This window comes from Mytilus edulis, chromosome 6 (assembly GCF_963676685.1).
Source record: "Mytilus edulis chromosome 6, xbMytEdul2.2, whole genome shotgun sequence".
NCBI classification, from domain to species: Eukaryota; Metazoa; Mollusca; class Bivalvia; order Mytilida; family Mytilidae; genus Mytilus; species Mytilus edulis.
In genome coordinates this window covers 39,545,297-39,572,793 of record NC_092349.1, presented here as the reverse complement: position 1 = coordinate 39,572,793, position 27,497 = coordinate 39,545,297, and the positions used below count along the sequence as shown (strand labels likewise).

Here is a 27,497-nt window from a genome sequence, read left to right as displayed (position 1 = left end):
AATAGCGCATGTTGCTATAGACTCCACCCGGGGACATAGGTTCGACACAGGTTAAATTTTGCAATTTTTATTAATCGTTTATAGCTTTTAACGATTTATTTTAAAGAAGAATGGTGAAATGGGGAAAAACATCTCATTACATGAACTTCGTCCAACTTTTGCAAAGACAATTTTTAGACACCAAGACAATCCTCTAAATGTAAAATTCGAATTGAAATTTATATTGTGGAAGTACTCCATAGATCATTTAAAGTCGTCATTTCAGTAAGGTGCAATCACCAATATTAAAAGACTTATACCAGTTCACGGAGTGTTTTACTTCGCGATTTGTCCTGCTATTCATGTTATAACTGTCGTGATGAAATTAATTCCTGTACTAGCGAAGCCGGAACTTTTCGTCAATATAAACTTGTGCATGAAATGGAGGTACTAGTAATTGAAAGACATATCCCAAACAGCGACGAAAACCGTTTCATCGAATTTTAAAAACCCGGGATTATTTAAGCCGTTTTCGCGGACGATCCAGGAGTAGATTACTATATTTTAAAATGTATATCAGAAATTAAACACTATAGATGACTTGCGGAAATAATTCTCAAGCCAAGGTTCAAGTAATTGAAGGGGTGTATTTCGACAACTTATGTACACGGGAAAATACAATTCTATTCAAATTTAACCAAGGGTAAAAATGTTCGATTTACTTGCAGAGTGTCAGATATATTTGTATTGGGGTTGAGTTAAGATTTAGAAATTTTACAATGACAGATGATATGCACCTTAAAAGTTAAACATCATATGATAAAAGTTTCGTACATCTAAGAAAAAATATCTTTTTTACGGAAAACTGTACCACATCTGCCTATATCTACTTCTGTCCCATCTTTCTTTCCCACATTACTTGCGACAGTAATGCATTTTTAGTTGAAATAACTTAAAGGGTAAACATTATTAAATAGATTTCCACAACTTGAGGTAATTTATGATAAAATGACATCACAAAACGAACAGAACCAGAATCAGAAATTTTAAAAATTTTGTAATATAATTAATAAATCAACCAACATATAAAAAAACGAATAAAACTCGCAAAAATTAGTCAAAAACCCTCTTCGACGCCGCTTTTTATGTGTAACGTCGTGTTTTAGGAACATCGTGCCCTTCGTTTGACAGTAAATACACAGCAAACGATACGTTCATTCACCCTCATTACCACAAACCACGGAGTTGTGCACTTCTTTAAAGAAAGGTGTTAGGCTTTGCTTGCCTTGATAGGACTTTAAGTCAGTCGGCTTAGTCCCCGGTCGGTTTCTTATTACTTTCGATTAGGATCTATAAAATATATAAGTTTCTCACAGAAGGTAACTAAAGAAGGTGACCAAAGATTTTGCGACGATACAAATATTAAACTTTACAATATAAATAAATATCTTTAATCAATGAATTCAAATAGCAAAAGCTATGCAATTAACAGATATATACTTATTCAGCTTCATGTAAATTATTTAACAATGAAATACATTAAATATGAAATTTGGAGTTTTACCAAGGGAGCTAATAATTAATTAATAACACTGTCTGCCACACAGCATTTCGGGGGCTCTCCCTCTGGTATCTTTCGTCCCTCTTTTATAGCTGATTATGCGGGGGCTTTTCTAGTTATTGGGGGCATTATGATATGACCTATAGTTGTTAATTTCTGTGTCATTTAGTGTCTTGGCAATCATAATACATATTCTTTAATATATATTGATGTCGTTATTACGACATAGCTATGTCGTTATTACGACAAGTTATGTCGAAATTACGACAAAGCGATGTCGTTATAACGACATATTATGTCGAAATTATGACATAGCGATGTCGTTATAACGACATGTTATGTCGAAATTACGACATAGCGATGTCGTTATAACGACATATTATGTCGAAATTACGACATAGCGATGTCGTTATAACGACATAATTTTTTTTTTGAATGGCCCTTATCGGCTTCCGTAAATTTCCTTTAATTTTGTTGAAATAAGCGATTAAACATAATTTTTGACTGATTCACTTGCAAGTGAAAACGTCATCATCATTCTAACCGGTATTCATGTGAACTTCAAGTTAACCCCTAGCTAGAGATTGACAACGCATGCATTGTACGTGTACTGGTTATTTAAAGAAAAAGAATGTCAACAATGAAAGTGAAACTACGGTAAATCATTTGATTACTAATTTGATGCACATAAAATCATTCGTATATGGTTAAAAACAATGAGAAACATCTATTTTTAATCTATAAAATCAAATCAAACAGACCTATAAAAATCCAATTGCACGTGTTGGTTTAATCTATGATCATCTATTCGTATCTTTATTTTTGTTTACATCGCTTATATGGTCATCTGAGGTCAAATCGATAGTTAATTAGATGGCGTCTGGACTAAAATACACACGAAACGAACCTATATATTATCTACCCCATGCTCTGTAAACTGTTTATTTTAGACTTTTGATAGTTTGGATAAATGTTTTACCTTGTTATAAACCAAATATGAGAATTTGAGTCAAATCAGTAACAATGAATTTGACAGCCATAGTGCCCCTTTAAAATCGGTGAACATGATTTGACTTTGCCGGATCAATGATAATAAAATCTAAAATGTGAAAACTTTTTGAAATTTGAATTGATAAGTGTTGATACACTTACCTTTATTAAATATGATATCCGCCTATGATATCGACGTAAAATAAAACCCTGAATTGAAAGATTCGCCGCGTGTTTTGGTTCGTTTCGCCATGTTTTGTTTCTGTTTCTAACTTTATACATGTAAAACAGTATGTCAGCGATTGTTTCTTTCCCCTTACCCTTTAGACCCAAGGAATGTCTTCGTTGAAGAAGAAGCAAATTCGCATTGGTATCGTAGGATATGGTCATTTAGGTAAAACTGGTTATAAAATAACTCAACATATTTTTCCATGAAGCAAAAAAACTTAGTTCATAAAGAGATAATAATTTGGAGTCTCATTTGAAAATACATAGCCCCACAGGACGTACAACGAGGTCACGCAAATCTTACTAATAAAAATATCCTAACGTGAATAAAAATTTATGTGGGATATGATGCAAAATGGAAAGCCTTCATACATCGTAAATTTTATGGTAAAAACAATTCAAGAAAAGTAGTCTACAGTTATAAAAAAATATTAATCACAGTTCAAAAATCGTTCGTAATTGTGTCCAGTGAGGCTACGGCAGTAGCTGCGGAACCGTAGCTCTTACTAAGTTTTGATTTTCGGGGGGGGGGGGGCTATGGATTTTTTTCCCGGACAAACTTTTTTTTCAGCAACAAGTCGACAACAATTTTTTTCTTTCAATTTTAGCATTACATATAGTAGTCCAAATAATTATGACGTCTTGAAAGGCTATTATAATTTTTTTCTTTGACGCCTTACATCGATGTAAGGCGTCAAAGAAAAAAATTATAATAGCCTTTCAAGACGTCATAATTATTTGGACTATACATATAGTGGCAGCTAGCTAAGGGTGAAACAAACAATTTTTTTTTTCTCAGGGTTGAAAACAAATTATTTTTTTCTCCAAAAACTAGAAACTTCAAGCCGTCAATCCCCTATGGGGTTGACCAGATTGAAATCCCCTCACGTCATTCATTTTGTTTTAATAGTTTGGAAAACCCCCCAAAAATCTTTCTAAGATTGATGAGAAGGAGACAAACAAATGAATACATTGAATTGATACACTTTTTCACACATTTCCTTTGTTTCTTGTGAAACTGTCGTATTTTGAGCTCTCCCTTACACTATTTACGTTTCTTTTACAATCCGGAAAAAATCTATATTTCGAAATATGCTAAATTTATATATCCAATCTACATCAGGCGCGTAGCTCCCTATACGCTAACACGCAGTTGCGTGCACATCGATTCGGCATGGAAAAAAAAAATGGCAAAATAAAAATTTATAGATTGAATGTCAAAGGAAACACCTATGTTGTCACTTTTTTATTTGATGAAATATCATTAAATAACGGCATTTGGTTTCAAAATAAAAGTTTTATTGGAGATTATGACAAAATAGGACAGTAACTTGTATCTTTTACAAGATTTGAATTTGTAATACTCAGTCTAAGACATGTAGTTTTTGGAGCACATTTTACAGTGTACGGTTCATCAGTTTGGAATGAGATGCAGTGATTGGGAAGGACGTACGCCCTGCGCCTATAGCGCATATTGACAATAAATGGCGCATTCAGTGACAAATGTAAGCGCCCACGTGACGCACAATATTTTTCACTTCGTTTCGAAACGTTTAGATATCATCAAATGAATTTCTGATCGTGTTCCGTGCGCCATGTGTATGTACACAACTGTGTAATGTTCCTCCAATAATAGGAGCACCTATATATTTTTGGGACGTCTCGGGTGTTTCCCTATGATAATAGAACCATGCGATGTAACATCTCGGGTGTTTTCCTATTGTAATAATAGAACCATGCGGTCTAACTGATAACCCGAAAAACGTAATTAAGCATCATTCATGATATATATTTTTTTGTAAACAACGTTACATTTGTGAAATTTGGCTAGTACAGACGAGATCTAACTCTAATAATAATCTCATGTAGTTTAGCTTGTTATTATTTCGATTAAAGAACCCGAAAGACTTTTTAGGAATATAGTTTTTGTCTCCATAAAAGACGCTTTATTGTCCTTTGTTATTTTTTGGTCTTTGGCTCGTTTTGACATTTTGCAAACATGACTTCAGCGATTTGTTGTTTTGTTCTATGAATTAATGGTACTCTATACCATTATACTGTTATTCTTGTCACCGTGATGACGTTTAAATAATACAAGAAGTGCAGAGGAAATGCCTGAAATGTCCTCTGATACGGAACGTCTGGAATAAGTATGGTATCGACGAAGACCCAAATTTAATGTACAAAAAAAAACCCATGAACATGAACAAGGCAACAGTACCAGTTTAAACATTGTAAATAAAGGTTAACTTAATTACAATGTATTGTTGGGATTGGAAGAAGTTATTGTATATTCATTGAAATTGAAATTACAAAATCACAGGAACAATATCAATGATTTTATTTAAAATCATAAAGGTAAGTACACCTCTTTGCCAAAATATACTGATACTTTTTTTTTTTTTTTACAGAAGTCAATTCAAAGGGCCCACTCATTTGACAACATGGCCCATTATTTTTTAAAATGGCCCATTGAATTCATTTTTGAGGGGCCCTGGGCCCATAGTAAAAAAAACCTTCCAGATCACTGGAGATGTACCAATCGGCATTAGAATCATCAGAACCCTATGATATCGTTACGATATCAGACATTAAATGTATGCCGAGGCGATGTGGTCGACAGACTACCAGAGCCAATCACCCTGCAAACACGCCAAAACAGTCTCATTATTTTTTGCGTTCATAGACCATATGATAAGGGAACTGGAGAGTGGAGTCGCGTCTAGTATTATCAGAAAATCGCTTCTTTGCGCTGTATCTGCTTCATCGTGTTGTAAGAATTATAACAAACGAACAAATCTCAACATTGTCTGAGACAGTACGAAACTGACCTGGCATGTAATTTTGACGAATTCAATTGGGAGGTCGCTCGATGCCGAACACGTACACTGCATGGTTTATAACATCTCGCGAGTGCTACCATGGAGATCTATCAGTGTACTACGTATGTTGAAAACAAATGTACGATCAACAATGAACAACGACAGTTACTAGCATTTCTGCATATTCATCGGGATTTCAGTGTGAATATTGACAATTAAAGTAATAGAGAAGTTTGTTTCTGCCTAGACCCGAAGAGCAGATTTTGGACAATTTTGAGTAATTTAAATTCTGTATCACAAATATGTGTTGTTTATGTATTACTCTATTCAGAAGATTTATTAATAGTTTTACATACATAAATTTTTTATAAGTCCTATCTACATACAGCTCCTCTTTTAACCGTCCTATGACCGAAAACCGAAGAAAAAAAAAATTCTGAATAAAAGGGTCCCAAAAATTTTTGCTTGCACATCGTTTCTTTCTCGCTACACCCCTGTACATTGTAATGACATCAGTGATAGAATGCCACACTACTCAGAAGCAGGGATATCCTTTACTGATTATTAAAATCTTTCTCAGAATTCACGTACTAATTTAAAATCGGTATTTATTTACTATAAACATAATTATGTTTGCTGTAGATGATTCAAACATCAATATGATGCAATGCTTTAAATTTTTTAGGTCAACTTATATAATTACTGGGGATACATGAGATATGGGAGAGAAACGTCAGTTTTCACTCTTTCTGTCCAATACAGGAGCACCTCAATTGATGAGTAATTATCCACTAAAATAAAAGTTAATGTACATGTACACTTAAAATGTGACATTTAGTATATGATAAGTAGTCTTCTATTTAAACAAAATTTTGTGTACCAACTTGATCATTGTAATGGTGAAAAATATAGAAAATATATGTTACATTTTGTAGTTTAAACCTATTTATTCATGAAATTTACAAATATATCAGAATGTAGGATCTGGAAACCAGCTTCACACAGCTTATATCAAACATATTGGTTTTTATAAGTACATGTATCCCTGTGATGAGAGTTGTAACTGGGAACTTTATCAATGGAAATTTGAAACTGAATAGATTTTTCAGTCCTCAAGTTCTTGAGAAAAAATTTAAAATCTTAGAGTACTGTCACAAAAAATGGAGAATGACCCTAGCCTGCAGTTCAGTGGTACACAATTAAAATTTCAAAAAATATTGTAGTAGTTGTTAAATGATAGAATTCAGTTGAACTTGAATTTTAGATAATTAACTTTTATCTTCATTCAAATGTTTTGATTGAGAAGGTGCAATTCTCTTCCAAATTGACCAGGCCTCGACAATAACGCTTGTCAGATTGTCCGGTACCAGAGGGAAAAAAGGTCAGACAAGTAAAAGCTGTATCAAGCTTGTCCATCAGGACAAGTACATTATTATTCTGCAGAAAATAAATTTAATTCAACTTTGATGAACAAAGTAATTATAAGGCAGCAACCATTTGATTTTCTTGGGCATGTTGGGGGGGGCTATGGATTTTTTTTCTGGACAAACTTTTTTTTTCACCTCCCGCGCAAAACAATCTATTTTTTTTGGCGAGAAGTCGAAAACAATTTTTCAATTTTAGCATTACATATATAGTGGCAGCTGAGGGTTAAACAAACAATTTTTTTTTTTCTCAGAATCAGAAACAAATTATTTTTTTCTCCCAAAACTGGAAACAAACTTTTTTTTCCAAAAAAATTCATAGCCCCCCCCCCGAAAATCAAATGGTTGCTGCCTAAACAAAAAACAAGAAAACAAATATTAATTTGACATGTTTCTGTATTCTGTTTATTCAAATACAAAGCCTTTTTCTTCAACATGTTTACTTGCAATTGATAATTTTTAACTGGTTCTTTGTCAGGTACTTTTTAACAGGTACATGTAAAACTAAAAGGTATACTATTCTCGGAAACCAGTCTTACTAATCCGAATCCGAATCAATGATTTGCTTTGTAGATAAGGTAACTTTACAGGACAGTTTGTCACCTAGGAAGATTCAGCTTCAAGTTTAATAGACAGTTTGGCACCGTAGGAGACATATTTAGTAGACATGCATGATTGATAGACAGTTTGACAAGGCAGGAGACATTTCGGGACCAAAACAAAACAGTACCTCATTTTGCTACCTTATTCTGTTCCTTATAATAAATACCATACTGGTCATTTTTGTCGAGCCTGCAACTTTTATTGCAGAAAGCTCGACATAGGGATAGTGATGCGGCGGCGGCGGTGTTAGCTCACTTCTTAAAAGCTATATATTTTAGAAGGTGGAAGACCTGGATGCTGCATATTTTGTATATAGATGCCTCATGTTACAAAGTTTCCGTCAGTCACATGTCCATTGTCCTTGACCTCATTTACATGGTTCAGTGACCACTTGAAAAAATTCAGTTCAGATTTTTTGTAATGTTAAATTCTCTCTTACTGTAAGTAATCATAGGCGGATCCAGGGTGGGGGGCCTGGGGGGCCTGGGCCCCCCCCCCCCCCCCCCCCTTTCATGGGAAAAATTTGGTTGATTATATAGGGAATCATTGAAGCATGACTGAAGCGGGCCCCCTCTTAGGTCAGTCAGCGGGCCCCCCCCCCCCCTTAGGAAAAGTTCTGGATCCGCCACTGGTAATAGGATAACTATATTTAGTATGTGCGTACCTTGCAAGGTCCTTATGCCCGTCAGACAGTTTTCACTTGACCTCTACCTCATTTCATGGATCAGTGAACAAGGTTAAGTTTTGGTGGTCAAGTCCATATCTCAGATACTATAAGCAATAGGTCTAGTATATTCGGTGTATGGAAGGACTGGAAGGTGTATGGAAGGACTGGCAGGTGTCATCTGACTTTGACCTCATTTTCATGGTTCAGTGGTTATAGTTAAGTTTTTGTGTTTTGGTCTATTTTTCTCATATTATATGCCAAAGGTCAACTATATTTGGTGTATTGAAATATATTATGATCTATATGTCAGTCCCGCAGGTTTTATTTGACCATGACCTCAATTGCACGGTTCATTGGACAGTGTTAAGTTTTTTGTGTATTGGTCTATTTTTCTTAAACTATAAGTAATAGGTCAACTATATAAGTTGTATGGAAGCATTGTTAGCTGTACATGTCTGCCTGGCATGGTTCATCTGACCTTGACCTCATTTTCATGGTTCATTGGTCTTTGTTTAACTATCTTGTTAAATGTTAAGTTTATGTGACAGTTGTAGTAACGATTTATACTTAGGACTATCAACATAATATCAATGATAAGTTAAGAAGGCGAGACATTTCAGTGTGTGCACTCTTGTTTTTATTTACCATAAAATTCACAAAATCATATTTGATCATAAGTAGAAAAAAACAATACTTGCATTATGGTGACCTGTAGTTGTTAATTTCTGTGTCATTTGGTCTCTTGCAGAGAGTTGTCTCATCGGCAAGCAGACATTATGATGGCTTATCTTCTTCTTTTTATTGATTGCATTTGAATAAGCTTTTTTCAACTTAAAAAATAAAACAGGATACAAACCCAATGAGTGTACATTGGCCTATCAGATGATGCCTCATGTTTAGAGTCTGATGAGACTGGCATTGATGAAAACTAGAACCTAATTCCTGTGACATGACTAGTTTCGCAGTTGTACTTGACTCATATTTTTGAAAAGTATTTCAAAAAGAAATAAATCAAATTCTGTTATATCGTTTAAATTCATTTTGCTCCTTTAATCAAATAAAAATCTAAAAAGGTTATTTTTAATAGAATTTTTTTGGACAAGTAGCAATTTCATTCGGACAAGTAAATTTTGGTATGTACTTGTCCTACAGGACAAGTTGAAAAAAAAAGTTATTGTAGAGGCCTGTTGACTCCATGATGAATTTTTAACTAAGGAAACGAATTTACATTAAGCAACAATTAATTGCAATATTGTCAACCTTTATACAAGTTCTAGCTTTGTTTGTCCTTTCATCGTATGTAGACTATCATAGGATACCCCCCCTCCCCTCTTTCTAAAAAAAAAAAAAGAAACAATGGCCGTCTTTCCCCTCATAGCTCTTAGCTCTTTGATTTCTACTTTCAGGACAGTAACTTATGTATAAGTATTTTAATTGCTCTGAAATTGTACCACAATGTTAAATACCACAAGTAGAAGGTTGCGATTCATTTTCAGGGTTATAGTGCCAACAGTTTAGGTCCAAAAGGGACCAAAAACAAGCATTTTTGTAGTTTCGGGACAATAACTTGCGTGTAAATGTATGGTCTCATTGGATCTCTCTGACATTTGAACCACAAGGTTCCATATCATAAAAGGAAGGCTGGGATTGAGTTAGGGGGTTAATGCCCCATTCATGCAGGAAATACATGAAATAGGGGCCAAAAAAGGCAAAAAACAAGCATTTTTCTAGTTTCCTGACAATAACTTGTGTTTAAGTGTATGGAACTCTGTGAAATAGTACTACAAGGTTCCTTACTACAAATTTGAAATTTTTGAAAAGTTTCAAGAAGAATTTTAATTCAAATTCAATTCAATTCAAATATTTATTGTCATATAAACTCTGAACAATAAGTTTGTGACAAATAATATAAATATAGGTACACAAAATACATTTAACAAACAAAACCATGAAAACAAAAAGCAAAAAAGCAAAACAATCAGATTGCAATCTATCTATAGGATACATAAATATATTTTATAAATAAATCAAGAGTCTCCTGTCCTCAGTTCTAATGCCTGTTTAAAATAAGCTTTCTACTTCTTTGGGGTTGATCAGGACAAAGAAGATGTTTAATTTCTTAACAGATATAGGAAGATGTGGTGTGAGTGCCAATGAGACAACTCTCCATCCAAATAACAATTTAAACCATTATAGGTCAATTTACTTCAACACGGAGCCTTTACTAGTGTGAAACCATTCAAATGGGAAAACTAACGGTCTAAATCTTGATGTGTATACCTCATTCTAAAAGCAATATCCTCATGTTTGGTTTACACTCAAATTGGTAGAAGTATTGCGCAATAGATTTGTAAGATCTTGACATTTGTTTTGTGTCAGAAACCTATATGATGTAAAAAATTTGATCACAATTCAAATTCATACAGTATCAAACTTAAATATTGTTTCCAAATTCACCCCAACTGTTCAGGGTTCAACCTCTGCAGTTGTATCAGGCTGCACTCAGCGAAGCATTTTATTTTAACTGTGATTGATATTTTTTTTATGTAGACTACTTTTCTGGAATTGTTTATACAATAGAATTTATAATGTATGGCAGTATGTATTTATGCATTTTATGTAATTGTATTTATTAATAAACATGTTTCGCACATTTTTATCACAATATCCATATGATGAATTATTGTACAAGGTTTAAGTGAAATTAAGCCTTATTTTGTACAAAATTGTAATGTGTACAGGCACTTTTTGTACAAATTACAATTTGTACAAAGTCAAAATACACATTATAATTTGTACAAAATGATAACTTGTACACAACATATACAACTGATATACATGATATATATGTATGCAAAAATTACATGTAAACATTTTCAGTACATAAATGACATACATGTATATGCAAGATGTAGAATAATGATTTTGCCAAGCAGGAGAATTTTTTTTATGTTTTTCATTGACAGGTAAATACCTTGTACAAACAATTCAAGATGATGATAGATTAGAACTGGCATTCATTTGGAACAGGACACGGGAAGCATTAGATGACTTTAAGAAGAAAGAGTTAATTCTAGAAGGACTGAATGATTTTCCACAGAGGTTGAATAACTAGCAATACTTCAATAGCTTTACAGTATGAACATGATGGAATATTTAAGCTTCATGATTAGCCACATGTTTATCAAGTAGATATATTTGTAAAAGCCAGCTGATAAAATTTACCTTTATTTATCCATTCTTTTGAAACTATTCAAAATAGCAAAGAGAATTCAATTTACTTAAATACAAAATGGGATATTAGTTTTATGTTTAAAGTCATGAAACCTCAAATTAAAAAAAAATGATGCATATGTTTTTTTTATGACTAAATGGATAGTTTTCATTATAAAACCTATGTACATTTACTTTTTTCTGAAGAAAATTCTTTGATTTGTCCACATTTAGATAAAGTTTACATTTTTTTAATTCCTTGCTTCAAGGAAGCAATTCGTTGACATATTTTCCGTATGCAAAGTGACCTTAGCGTGACCCATCTCGTAAAAATCTGGTGGTCGCAATACGCATGGATCTCTCATTTAAATAAACTGTTATTTGATTATACATGTTAAACAAGTGCTCAATAACCATGCTTATTTGTTGATTGTTTACTATATATATATATATATACCTTTTAAGGTGACAATCTGTAAACTTCAGTGTCAAAACACGACAAATAATTAGCCGTCATATTTTTACATAATAACAGACAGAGAGAAAAATATTGATGATTATATGATATGTTTGTGTAAAAATGATACATCGTGCACAGAAGACTAAGTGTGTGATAAATACATGCATTGGTTCAAGAATAGTCCATTTGCCAATTCCCGTAATTGACCCTGTACTTAGAGACCTTTTTTAGTTAAGTTGTCTCCCTTATGGGACATTAATTTTTATTAACAATGGAGAGCTAGCAGAATTAGCAAATTTACCTGTGCGTAATGTGAGTAATCTATAAGGTTTTAAAATCTTTTAATTACATTTATTTGTTGTTTAGCTAAATACTTACAACATTAGAAATTATTTCTCATGAAAAATTAGTTAAACTGCCGATACATCATTTTCAATTCGTCATTCTTTGCATTGGCAAAAGCCAATGTTGTCCGGTATAGAACCAGTCTTAGATTGACAAAGGGAAGTAATTTGTTTAAAAAGTGTGTGACAACAGAATCAAATTGGTAATTGGCAAATGGACTATTGAATAAACATTATTTTTCACCAGTCACTCGTTTCATTTGTATTTCAACAGTTATTTGTGATTGTTACTGAATATTCATATTAGAACTTCATATAGTACATTAATACACTGAAAAAAGATTAATTGAACAATCGAGATAATGCCTGTGCACTTTAATTTAATGTTTGGCAACTACTGTCATAACTGTACTTCATTGTTGACTCAACTGACACAGGTTATAGATACGTTTCATACTTATTATAAAGATATTTTTTTATTGTCGTATCTGATATATATTTTCAGGCAGGCAGATTTAATTGTGGAGGTAGCCCATCCTAAAATTACATATGAATGGGGACCTAAATTTCTTCAAAATGCTGATTATATGGTGAGCAAACCTTTTTATATGACCTCAAACATTTTTTGGTCGTATATTGGTATCACGTTGGCGTCGTTGTCGTCCGAATACTTTTAGTTTTGCACTCTTAACTTTAGTAAAAGTGAATAGAAATCTATGAAATTTAAACACAAAGTTTATGACCACAAAAGTAAGGTTGGGATTGATTTTGGGAGTTTTGGTCCCAACATTTTAGGAATAAGGGGCCAAAAAGGGCCCAAATAAGCATTTTCTTGGTTTTCCCACTATAACTTTAGTTTAAGTAAATAGAAATCTATGAAATTTTGACACAAGGTTTATGACCACAAAAGGAAGGTTGGAATAATATTTGGTAGTTTTGGTTCCAACAATTTAGGAATTAGGGGCCAAAAAGGGGCCCAAATAAGCATTATTCTTGGTTTTCGCACCATAACTTTAGTATAAGTAAATAGAAATCTATGAGATTTAAACACAAGGTTTATGACCATAAAAGGAAGGTTGGGTTTGATTTTGGGAGTTTTGGTCCCAACAGTTTAGGAATAAGGGGCCTAAAGGGTCCAAAATTGAACTTCGTTTGATTTCATCAAAAATTGAATAATTGGGGTTCTTTGATATATGCCGTATCTTACTGTGTATGTAGATTCTTAATTTTTGGTCCGTTTTCAAATTGGTCTACATTAAGGTCCAAAGGGTCCAAATTAAACTTAATTTGATTTTAACAAAAATTGAATCCTTGGGGTTCTTTGATATGCTGAATCTAAACATGTACTTAGATTTTTTATTATTGGCCCAGTTTTCAAGTTGGTCAAAATCGTGGTCCAAAATTAAACTTTGTTTGATTTCATAAAAAATTGAATAATTGGGGTTCTTTGATATATGCCAAATCTAACTGTGTATGTAGATTCTTAATTTTTGGTCTCATTTTCAAATTGTTCTACATTAAAGTCAAAAGGGTCCAAAACATGTACTTAGATTTTTGATTATGGGCCCAGTTTTCAGTATTCAGCAATAGCAAGGAATCGTCAATGGCACAGTATTGTGCAATAGCAAGAAATTTTCAAATGCACAGTATTGCGTAATAGCAAGAAATCTTCAATTGCACAGTATTGTGCAATAGCAAATATTTTCAATTGCACAGTATTGTGCAATAGCAAATATTTTCAATTGCACAGTATTGCACAATAGCAAGACATATCTAATTGCACAATATTGTGCAATAACAAATTTTCAATTGGAGTTATCTTTCTTTGTCCAGAATAGTAGTTGAATCAACTTAAATCATTGTTTTATACAATATACAATGTATATTCACTTTTACTACCAACTGATAAATTAAAACGGTTAAACCTTTACCATTCAGTGATAACAAGCACTTTATTTTACATTTTAATATTTTATGATGTATTTAAAAGAGTAGTTTTTGTTGCAAACTCCATTAGAAATTTGAATTGAGATCAGTTGTGGAAAAAGGGAAAAGGGGATGTGAAAAAAAAGGGGGGGGGGTTAAATTTTTCTCATTTCAGATTTCATAAATAAAAAGAAAATTTATTCAAACATTTTTTTGAGAGGATTAATATTCAACAGCAAAGTGAATTGCTCAAAGGCAAAAAAAATATTTTAAGTTCATTAGACCACATTCATTCTGTGTCAGAAACCTATGCTGTGTCAACTATTTAATCACAATCCAAATTTAGAGCTGAATCCAGCTTAAATGTTGTGTCCATACTTGCCCCAACCGTTCAGGGTTCAACCTCTGCGGTCGTATAAAGATGTGACCTGAGGAGCCTCTGGTTTAAAAGATAACAGGGATCTCCATGGCCTGTTTAACGATGGCGCCCCACCAACGTTCAAATGTCTTGCACCATCGTTAAATTGTCCTGCGCCATCGTTAAAATGTCTTCCGCCATCGTTCAAAACTTCATCGTTTTTTGCAGCCTGACGCCATTTTTTTATCAATTATAATCAAATTGCATAACCCTTAGGCTTTTTATGTTACAATCCAATACAGTTCTAACGCCTGAGGGATATCCGGATTAAGATCGCTAATCACTTGTAGCTGAGCTTGTACAGGTAGATCAACAAGCCAGACAGGAGAATACTATCTGAGGATAGACGATCCATTTGTCGAATAAATCAACTAAGTTTCAGCAAATGATTATGATAATTGAGATTAAATAAATAAATTAATAATCCAGTTACAAAGAAAACAGTTTAACAAGTCGAACACGTGCTTTATTTTGACTTACACAATCAGCATCCCCCTTTTTTAAGAAGTACAAAATAAGACGCAAAACAGTAAATATTATTTCATTGCAAATAACTCGAGTACTGCTGTAACGATAATTTAGAATTATTTTAAAAGTTTAAAAGTAAAAACTTAAATATTTCCTGAAAAAAAATATCGTATCGTAATTCCGAATTAATTTCGTATATTACAATCAAATTGATACATCCGCGTTTCCGGTTTCTATTCAGCCTCGAAAGATGCATGTTGCACAGCATCAATTTGCCAGATAAAGTCATTAAAAACCTTTTTATTTGTCAATGTTTGCTTTACAAATCTCTTTAACCTTTAACATAACCCGTACGAATCGTTTTGTTGTTGCTGCAAATCAGCATACCGGTAATGGGTTCTGAATTTGACAGTGTCCATGAAAAATAAGCTCCACATCATATGATTTTTAACCCCCATAATAATTACCAAAAATACAAGAAATCTACATGGGGACCTTCATGACAGCTTTTGGTCATTCTTGACTAAGGGGTGGACCATGAAGACTTGGCATTTGAATGGTTAAAAACGGCAATAAATGAAAATATTGATACTTCTAATTCTATAATGGAAATTCAAATAAATATAATTTAAATAAGCAATGATTTTATAGCATGTTCACCATTCCTTGTATGGAGGGATAAAATACTTCCGATCGCGCTACACTGTACAGCGTAGACACGGTTTGTAATGGTGAAAGTTCCTCCATCGTTCAATTTTCATCCATGGAGATCCCTGGATAATGTGACAATAATTTCCTTACTTGATTAAAAGGTTGGGAACATATTGCTAACCCATGGTTCATCTTTTTCTATGTCTGTCTGTGTAGTCCTTTGTCTGTTAATAACATGTCCATCTTTATAGCTCACCTGGCCATTGGAGAGCTTCAGAAGATATTAATTATTAAAACTTACTATGTTTACTCTCTTTAGATTCAGAATTTATTATTACATGTATTGTTATAATTATGTAAATTTTTAATCACTTGGAGTTGAGTGTCTGTCATAAACTTTGCATTCTCCAATAATCTTTTCATGTTAAACTACTCTGCTGGTTTAAATCAAAATTGGACTTAGAATTAAAATGTTTAGGGGGTCAAGATTCAAAATTGTGTTTTAACTTTTCAACCCATGAATGCTGTTACTGGAGATAGATTAATGGTTAAAATACATGTATTATAAATCAAAAATAACCTTGTAAAACTCATAAGTTTTCAAACTTTAGAAAATAAGTCTCTTTAGTAATTAAGCTGCTAATACAAAAATGATCTATACATGCTATACGAAATATGATTGTTGTTCCCTGAAGTCAAAATCTTTTCTGCCACTGTTTGAACAGAATAAGTGGGCCATATTTAGCCTAAACAGTGATGGTGATTTAAATTGTAAAGCTAATTGCTGCAATATTTAAACAACTGGATACCCTTTTGGAGCACTTGAGATCACCCCCAGATTTTGTGGGGGTTCATGGTGCTCAGTCTTTAGTGTATTATTCCCCACTTACACAGCTACATTTGCATAGGTACTATTTCAGTACCAAACATCTGTAGTACTGGAAATCTACTTTTAATATTCAGTACTATTTTTATGCCCACCTACGATAGTAGAGGGGCATAATGTTTTCTGGTCTGTGGCTCCGTTTGTCTATGCGTCCGTCCATTCAGGTTAAAGTTTTTGGTCAAGGTAGTTTTTGATGAAGCTGAAGTCCAATCAACTTGAAACTTAGTAGACTTGTTGCTTATGATATGATCTTTTTAATTTTAAAGCCAAATTAGACTTTTGACCCCAATTTCACGGTCCACTGAACATAGAAAATGAAAGTGGGAGTTTCAGGTTAAAGTTTTTGGTAAAGGTAGTTTTTGGTAAAGCTGAAGTCCAATCAACTTGAAACTTAGTAAACTTGTTGCTTATGATATAATCTTTATAATTTTGAAGCCAAATTAGACTTTTGACCCCAATTTCACAGTCCACTAAACATAGAAAATGAAAGTGGGAGTTTCAGGTTAAAGTTTTTGGTCAAGGTAGTTTTTGATAAAATTGAAGTCCAATCAACTTGAAACTTAGTACATATGATCCCTATAGTATAATCTTTCTAATTTTAATACCAACTTAGATTATTACCCAATTTCACGGTCCATGGAACATGGAAAAGGATAGTGCAAGTGGGGCATTCATGTACTTTGGACACATTCTTGTTTTACTTTAAAATTATTGTAATATTTAGTTACCTTTCTTTTACAGTACTTGATTTGTTCTGGAAATTTAAGTACTACAGATTTTTGGTTACATCATTAGATTTTCAGCATTTTGAAAGTTTGTCTATTTCAAATCTCTTATAGTTATGATGTTCAAACATGATATACTGTGATCATTGATGGTACTATTTCTGTACCAATAATTTTAGAATAAAGAAAAAATACTAAATATTAAAAGCAAATTTCCAGTACTACAAATTTCAAGTACAGAAAAAGTACTTGTGCAAAAGTAGCAGTGTAGCCTTTGTTCTGTTTCAGTTGGGATCACCTACTTTCATGGAGATAATCTGTATTCGGTTTCAGTTGGGATCACCTACTTTCGTGGAGATAATCTGTATTCGGTTTCAGTTGGGATCACCTACTTTCGTGGAGATAATCTGTATTCGGTTTCAGTTTTCTTGGAGATAATCTGTATTCTGTTTCAGTTGGGATCACCTACTTTCGTGGAGATAATCTGTATTCTGTTTCAGTTGGGATCACCTTCTTTCGTGGAGATAATCTGTATTCTGTTTCAGTTGGGATCACCTACTTTTGTGGAGATAATCTGTATTCTGTTTCAGTTGGGATCACCTACTTTCGTGGAGATAATCTGTATTCTGTTTCAGTTGGGATCACCTACTTTCGTGGAGATAATCTGTATTCTGTTTCAGTTGGGATCACCTACTTTCGTGGAGATAATCTGTATTCTGTTTCAGTTGGGATCACCTACTTTCGTGGAGATAATCTGTATTCTGTTTCAGTTGGGATCACCTACTTTCTTGGAGATAATCTGTATTCTGTTTCAGTTGGGATCACCTACTTTCGTGGAGATAATCTGTATTCTGTTTCAGTTGGGATCACCTACTTTCGTTGAGATAATCTGTATTCTGTTTCAGTTGGGATCACCTACTTTCGTGGAGGTAATCTGTATTCTGTTTCAATTGGGATCACCTACTTTCATGGAGATAATCTGTATTCGGTTTCAGTTGGGATCACCTACTTTCATGGAGATAATCTGTATTCGGTTTCAGTTGGGATCACCTACTTTCATGGAGATAATCTGTATTCGGTTTCAGTTGGGATCACCTACTGTTCATTAAGAACCTATTTTCTATTTCAGATAGGATCACCTACAGCTTTAAGTGACCAGACATTAGAAACTTCATTGAGGAATGCTTCAGATAAGCATGGACTGTATATTCCAAGTGGTGCATTCTGGGGTGGGGAGGACATAAAAAAAATGGCTGATAGAGGAACATTACAAGTAAGTCTCTTCTACTTCAAAACACTTGTAAACTGAAGTTAACAGTAACTAAGCATATTCTTTATTAGTCAGACTAGTTATTACCGGGTACTAGTAGCCTATATATGTAGTGAACAATGCTGGGTTAACGTTTTAGAACCCACAAGACAAGAATTAGGGATTTAACTAGTAGTCCCCTTCTACTTAGGTGGTAGGGGACTAAAAAGTCAACACCATTCAAGAAAACGATTTCAAGTATAGTTTTAGTATTTGATACTCAGTCTGTCTGTCTTTCTGCATGTCTGCCGGTCTTTGTCTGTCTCTCTGTCCGTCAGTTGGTCATGCAAATCAGTTTTCTACTTTTTTTCCTTCATGCTTAAAGATATTGATTTGAAATTTGGTTTATTGTTTTATTATGACAAGTTACAGATCAAGTTTAAATTTTGTTTGGGTCTGACAATTTTTACAAAGTTATGGTCAGAGATGGGTCCAATTGATTAAATTACAATTTATACCCTGTCATTTGTACGATTAAATTGAACTAAGGATTACACCATTTCTCAAAGTAGCTGATTAAATTAATGACTTCATTGGCAAGGAATCATGATTATATTTGTTTATTTAACAATGATTTATATTTGCATAGAAAATTGTAAAAATAGTTATTAAAAAAAAAATACTTACAAGCTAAAAAAAATGGCTTACAAACATGTGCTATCTATTTTAGGCATTAAAAGTAACAATGACCAAGCATCCCAGTAGTTTTAAGTTGGAAGGTGATTTGAAGAAAAAGATTGAAGAAGTATCTGAAGAGCCATTAGTCCTCTATGATGGTAAAAATGTTATTATTCAAAAACATTGTGCATGTCACCAGTCAAATAGTGGCCTGTAATTATTTAGATTTTGGAGGAGAAAAAAACACTTAAAAAGGTGCCTATGCTCAATTTCTAATTGAGAGATCAACAAGAAAAAGAAAAAAAACATGTTTTTTCCCATTGCATATCATTTTATGTCATTTTATTTACTCTATATATATAGTTAATCTCTTTTAATCAATCATACCCTTAGAAATGTATAGCAGTTAAAATAATAGAGCTTATATAGCTTTCCTGGTATGATATACATGATATAGAATAACCAACTAAACTGATAATGACAAAAACATAGAATAATAGAAAATAACACAAAGGCTAGACTTGATTTTTGAGATGAACAAAACATTGAATTGGGCACAACATTCTTATTACTGCTAATTCAGAAATTATTGCCATGTTTTTATTATTTTAAAAAATGCATGAATATTGAAGAAATTTATCAAAGAAATACTCAGAATTCAAGTTTTAAAATGATGTGTATGAGTATTATTATACTTGTGAGGAAAAATTTCAAAAATTTGTATGGTGCATACACTAACTTATATCTTAAATAAAATATCAATGGTGTCATTGTTAAGTTAATATTTAAAATAGGATTTATCTTCCTTTGTCCTAATGTAGTTGAACTTTACTTGTACCAGATTTGCCAATACCATGTTGTGATATATTTTAAGTTCCCTCTGTGTTATGAATGTTATCTTTACCCCTTAGTGCTCACAGTCACTTTGTTTTGTATATTTGCTTTTAGACAGGAGAGCTATAAAACAGGAACTCTATGTAGTCCAAAAGTCAATGAAAAGATGATCAATGGAAATGTATTATCATTTGTTTACTCCACTTAAAACAGAGTTCTCCGAATCTTTTTATATCTGGTTGTCCCTGAAGAAAGACTGCTAGTCCTCACTACTATTTCTATTTCAAAATAGCAAAAAATTCTGTCAGTCCTTAGTAAATTTTGAGGGTCAAATCCCTTGGAACACTGCTGTTTTCGAGGAACTCTGCTTAAAACCTTGTCAAAGATGTGAAAATAGGGTTGAAAATGTTATTGTTGATTTGTGTTTTTTGGTAGCACAGGTTAGCAGATGATGTTTAATACCATTTTAGGGTTTTAGCAACACTATAATATCTTCTCCTTCATCATTTCTACTTGTAGGTCCAGTCCGTGACCTTTGTCCTCTAGCACCTAACAATGTGAATACAATGGCAGCAGCAGCATTAGCAGCTCATAACCTTGGGTTTGATAAAGTTCAAGGATCAATAATTGCTGATCCCAAGTAAGTGCAGTATACCATGAAGTATCATATTTACTGCTGTAATGTTTTCAAACATGATGCATACCTGATATTGTGGGACTTCTAAAAGGAGATGACATTCTCTAAAAAGATATTCTCTCCTTTAACCTTTCCCAAATAAAAATCATTAATTTCAAGTACATAAATAGTTGAAGCAAATTGAAAGATGATATCATTTGAAATTTGAATATGTATCAGATATTGATATAAAACATAAATTAAGGTTCTGGGTGTAATGCCATTATGTTAGGCGCATTGTTAGAACCTTACAGTGTTTAGTAGCATCTTGATCAGATTGATTGTTGCTGAAGCATGTTCATCCTTTATAATCAGCATGTAGAATTTATATGGGTACTGGTATGAACATACTAGAATTGTTTTTATGCCCCACCTACGAAAGTAGAGGGGCATTATGTTTTCTGGTCTGTGCGTCCGTCCGTCTGTTCGCTTCAGGTTAAAGTTTTTGGTCGAGCTAGTTTTTGATGAAGCTGAAGTCCAATCAACTTGAAACTTAATACACATGTTCCCCATGATATGATCTTTCTAATTTTAATTCCAAATTAAAGTTTTGACCCCCATTTCACGGTCCACTGAACATAGAAAATGATAGTGGGAGTGGGGCATCCGTGTACTATGGACACATTCTTGTTTTGTCTTGCCATGATGGAGTCAAAAAGTCATACATACTGTATGTATGCTGTTCTGGCATGAGCAGCAGTGTCAACAATGTATTAGTCCATGATTAGGTCAGTTTATGGAGAATCACTAGTGATAGGAAAATGATATTTGGTATTCAGTTGTATTACATTGGCACATATTATTTCCATGGAGATTATTAGGCCCTGTCCCTTCAGTCATGGTCAATTGACTTACAAATTTTTGCTTAGTTTACATGTTTCAGTTCGTGATTGATCAATTTATGGGGAAACACTAGTTTCGGCAGTAGTAATGGATAGAAGAGGGACGAAAGATACCAAAGGGACAGTCAAACTCATAAATCTAAAACAAACTGACAACGCCATATCTAAAAATGAAAAAGACAAACAAACAACAGCACACACGACGCAACATAGAAAACTAAAGAATAAACAACACAAACCCCACCAAAACTAGGGGTGATCTCAGGTGCTCCGGAAGGGTAAGCAGATCCTGCTCACCATGCGGCACCCATCGGGTTGCTTATGTGATAACTAATCCGGTAAATGGTCTAATTCTGTAGGTCACATTCATGAAAGGGAAGGGGATTGTAGTTACGATGTAAGGAACATATCCGATATCATTTGTGAAACGGTTATTCCATAACGGTCAACCAACTCGTGATGGCGTCCATAAAATTTACAAAGGGATGATTTCAACTTCACCATTTGGAACTCTTGGTTTAATAGCTTCCTTGTGAGCAGCAACCCTCTATCAAGAAAATCATGATAGGAAATGCAAGCACGGGAATATCGTATCAACTGGGAGATATATACCCCGTATGCAGGTGCTGCTGGAATGTTGCTACTTAGAAATGGAAATTTCACAATTGGAAAGCTGAAATCATCTCTTTTGTCGTAAAGTTTTGTTTTCAACCGACCCTCATTGTCAATTTCTAGATATAAGTCAAGATATTAGGCCGATGTAACTGTATCTGTAGTATCCTATATCTCTAGCTCAATTGGATAGATGCGTTCCACATAGTCACCAAATTTTGAATTATTTAGTGAAAGAACATCATCTATATAGCAAAAAGTAGAGTTAAAGGATATTGCTAACTTCTTATCTTTCTTCCTAAGAAGTTCCTGCAAGAAGTCAGCCTCATAATAATAAAGAAACAAGTCGGCAAGTAGAGGGGCACAGTTTGTTCCCATTGGAATGCCGACAGTCTGTTGAAAAACACGTCCCCCGAACGTTACAAATATGTTGTCAATCAAGAAATCAATAATATAATAATATTTTTGGGTCGGAAAAGATATTATATAATATTTTTTCCAATCGGGAATAAATATTACATAATACTTTTTCCAATCGGGAATAAATATTGCAATACTTTTTCCAATCGGGAATAAATATTACATAATATTTTTCCAAACAGGAATAAATATTAAATTATAATTTTTCAAATCAGAATAATTACAAAAGATTTTTTTCATTTTTTTTTCTTCATTTTAATGAATGATATGTTAAAATGATAAAGGTCAAAATGTTATACCAATCATAGGATAAAATTTCCACCATAATATTTATTCCAAAGATAATTTATTATGTAATAAAACTTCCAATTGGAATTTGTTTTATGTGAAAAAAATTCTGAGGCATCGGTCCTTTTATTATGCTGATGGAATAAATATCACATAACAATAATTCCAATTGGAACTTTTGTTACATAATAAACTATCTTTGGAATAAATATTATGACGGAACTTATATTCTGTAACAGTGGTATGCAGTTGTATACTCTGACTTCTTTTAAACTGAGTTTTACTGTACATATTGTGATGTGTTTCTTTATTCTACATTGGCTAGAGGTATAAGGGGGGGGGGTGAGATCTCACAAAACATGTTAAACCCCACCACATTTTAGGCCTCTCCCAAGTCAGGAGCCTCTGGCCTTTGTTAGTCTTCTATATTTTTTTAATTTTAGTTCATTTATATGTTTTGGAGTTTATTTAGGGGCCAGGGTGAGGGATTTTCTTGTTGCGTTGAAGATCCATTGGTGGCCTTCGGCTGTTGTCTGCTCTTTGGTCAATTGTTGTCTTTTTGACCTATTCCCCATTTTTGATTCCATTCTTTACTTTTTTGGTACATTTCTATGTAAATTATTTAGCCGCTTTCCCTTCATCATGATTCATTGAATTTGAATCTTTTGCGTATCTATAATCAATTAATGTATTGCTATTATTATTTCAACATTTGCATTTAACTATCAAACTAACAAAAAGGCACAACATATCTCTTTTAACAGTTAATATCAATTTATTAATTTTATAATCATTTTAAAAACTTTTTATTTGATTACCATGAAATCATGAGAAAAATAATGGAAAGATAAATAAGAAATCTCAAATAATTATGTTTGCTATCTTTTCAAAAACTTCTGTGAAGAAAATAATCCCACCATTATGTGAGGGTTAAATTCAGGTTTACTTATTTATTTTTCTCCAATTAATTTTGAGATATGTTTTTTCATGACAGATTAGAAAACTGGCATATTGTGGAAGTAGAGACTTGGGGACCTGGATCAGTAGAAAATAACACAGCATTTCATGTTAAAACTGTACGAAAGAATCCAGCAAAAGTTGGAGCAGTCACAGGCAGTGCTACATATGCTTCTTTCTTTAGTAGTATACTTGGTAAGAAACTAGATTCTTTCTTTAGTAGTATATGTGGTAAGAAACTGGTATTGATCTGGATAGACACTAATAGTGCATTGACTTGCCATATCAATGATATAAGGATGAGGCTTAGAAACTGGGAAATGCAAGGCTCTGCTGAGCTTTTTCCCCGTTTCGGGCCGAACCCTTATATAGTTGGTATGGCAAGTCAGTGCACCATTATTGTCTTTATACTGCAATCTAGAAAAAAACAAATTCAATTGTTTAAAGTGTAAATGTAATTTATTAAATTTAATATTTGGAAAAATCTCCCTTTAAAAAAGCCTCATACTGGTATCAGGCGGAGAAATATACAACACAATGAAATGTACATTACCTATTGAAAACTGCAATCGATAGTGAACAAATTCGTTTGAGTATGGACTAATATATCAACAATAAGCATAAAACATAATAATTTATAGGTTTCAAACAATAGATATTAACAAGTGAAATATGTTTTTTCCAAAAATTGTACAAGAATTATTTGAGTTTTTCCACGCTTCAATGTATACATTGGAAACAAGAACAGGTTGAGGAGGTGGTATGAATAATTAAATATAGTTTCGGCAAATTCTATTTAAATATGCATGAGGAAAAGTGATATCAGGTTAGTGACTGTTTATGACATAGAAATTTACAGTCAACACATTCAACTGCTCAAATAGAACGAGTGCAGTATAAAATGTGTTATATGTCCCACAAAAATTTCAGCATTTAAACATGCCTGTAATTCAATTTCTCAGTATTAGTGATTGTTGAAAAATTTGTCTCTTTCTGCATGGCTAGTTGTTCATATGAGATTACTTCTGTGAGATACATTTTGATGCTTTTTAGCTCAGCTGGCTAACAGGGCCAAAAAGAAGAAGGGGTTGAGGGAAGATACCAGAGGGACAGTCAAACTCATAAATTGAAAATAAACTGACAAAGCCATGGCTAAAAAAAGAAAAAGACAGACAGACAAATATTAGTACGTATACACAAGACACAACATAGAAAACTAAAGTCTAAGCAACACAAACCTCACAAAATCGGCTATAAATATTTATTGGAGCTATGGTAGTATGGAAGTATAAATAAGAAATGATAGAATTTTTTCATACTTTCGGCTGTTATCTGCTTTTTGGATGGGCTGTTGTCTCTTTGACACATTACCCATATCCATCCTCAATTTTATTTATTTGCCAAACGTAGTATATTTTGATATATGTTCCAAAATATAATAAAATTGATAGGTCACTTCACATTTTCTCAAGCCAGGGCCGTAACTAGGGTTCGAATTCAGGGGAGGCAGGGGTTTGGGGGCCGCCAATTTTTTTCTTGCAGTAAAATGGCTAAAAATGACCCGTTTTCCGTCGATTTATTCATTTTAAGAAACATCAGTATTGCCTGAACCTGGAAGCAATTTTTATGCAAAAACAAACTGAGATTGTTGTTCGGGGTAAGCCAGGCTCCGTCTTGAAAGCCGTACTTTGACCTATAATTATTAACATTAAATACATTGTGACCGCAGATTTTGTTCTCAATATGGCTAAAAATCACCCGTTTTCCTTCGATTTCCTTACTTTAAGAAACATCAGTATTGCTGGATCCTCGAAGCATTTTTTTATATAAACAATGATTATCTGTATTTAAAGATATTTTTGTTAGAAATCAAACTGGTAAGTTAAAAAAAACATATAAAGCAAGATCATAGAAAGCACGATATTTTTTTGTCGAGGACCTTAAATTTTAATATTTTAGAAAGCTGAACAGACATGTATATAACTTCACCCAGGGACTTTCTAAACTAGTATATATTTAGTTAAGAAAGTCTCTGCTTCAACGATTTGGGAGTGTTTAACTACTAAGGCCTTGACTATAATGTTCTCGTACAATCGGTCGGGAGACGTTAAAAAAATGACACTACAACTGATTCAGCCGAATTTCCAATATCATAAAAAGATTCACAATACAAAGGGAACTTCCTCTGCTTAATGGAGCCCCTAAATAAATGTGAATATAGTTAAGTTTTATTCAAAATTGTCGAAAGCAAAGTTTCATATGTGTTCTCGTATAAATACTGAATAACAGACGGACGGCCACACGAAAAATAAAATACTGAAACGGTTCACTTTCGGTAAAAAAAATCCGGAAAATGACAGATATATCACGTATCATAATCACACTGTTAAAACTTGTATTGTTTATAATATAAATTCAAGTTCTTCGTGTACATATTGTCAATATTTCATTTTATTACTTCAAAAAAAAATTTGGTGTAGAAAATTCAGGGGAGGCAGTTGCCTCCCCTGCCTCATAGGTAGTTACGGCCCTGCAAGCTACAGGTTGTGACAAAATGACACATGTTGCATGAATTATCCAGGATACATCATTAGAAGCTAAACTAAATGATAAAATTGTAAAATAAAATATGAGAAGATAGCTTTTAGAAAATGCTTTGTGAATATCAAAAAGAAAGAGTCACTGTACCTTTTTTTTAGCCAAAATACAAAATAGCAAAATTCCATGTAGATTCCTTCAGACAATGCACTATTTCAGAGTTACCTCCTTTTAAAATGATAATTTGAAAACATTAAAAATCAAGAAAAAATAATCAACACTTATAAAACTATTTGTATTTCTAAGTTATAATCTTATGAATTTGTTCTTTTAATAAAATTCACACTATTTATCTGCATTCCTGTATTCAAGACTTACAAATAAGTCAACAAGCTTCGGTCAAAACCATTTGACAACTCATTATTGGAGATAGTGCTTATATCTTTTAATCAACATGACTTTATTATATGACAATACCAATACCAAAAAATCCAGACAAAAATAAGGCTTACACATAATGAGATACTTTAATTCAGTCACAATGTCACCGATGTTCTAGTTATAATAATAAAGAGATGTTGTATGATTGCAAATGAGACAAATATTTGCCTAAGTTCAAATAAAGTGGATGTGAGCATTTATAGGTAACTGTTTGGCTTCTATTATGAGACAAACAGTTACCATATAATCTGCTTTAAAATACCCTGACATGAAAAGTGTATACATGTAGTAAAAATTGTTTGAAAAATACTTTTAATTTAATTTAAGCAGCAATTTATAAACTGGAAATTATATTCAAGTAGACTTATTTAATTCTATTTGCAGGAGCTCATGGCAAAGGACCTGGTCTTCATCTTTGCTGACAACACCTAGAAAAGACCATACAATTTGATGGTATTTCCAAGTGTTGGGGCGTCTGCCATTACCTTATTCTCAAACATTCCAGATGGACTAGCTACAAAGAAGTTGGACATGATTTCACTTATTACTTGAACTGTGGAACCCAAACAGAATAAAACACTGAAAGCTTATACAAAA

General features: G+C 33.1%; 1 protein-coding gene across 2 annotated transcripts; it reads left to right on the top strand.

Annotated features, from left to right (window-relative positions):
- Positions 1-2,802: 2,802 nt before the first annotated feature.
- Positions 2,803-27,497, top strand: LOC139527626 (aspartate dehydrogenase domain-containing protein-like). 2 transcript variants are annotated; one of them, XM_071323157.1, is made up of 9 exons: positions 2,852-2,924; positions 6,266-6,360; positions 11,241-11,376; positions 12,797-12,881; positions 18,495-18,638; positions 19,345-19,450; positions 20,646-20,766; positions 23,959-24,116; positions 27,285-27,497. In XM_071323157.1, the coding sequence occupies exons 2-9, from the start codon at positions 6,300-6,302 to the stop codon at positions 27,320-27,322; spliced, it is 849 nt and encodes a 282-aa protein (XP_071179258.1). In that variant the 5' UTR covers positions 2,852-2,924; positions 6,266-6,299; the 3' UTR covers positions 27,323-27,497. The 2 variants fall into 2 exon arrangements, with proteins under 2 accessions (XP_071179259.1, XP_071179258.1); XM_071323158.1 differs by lacking the exon at positions 6,266-6,360 and having other exon boundaries at positions 2,803-2,924.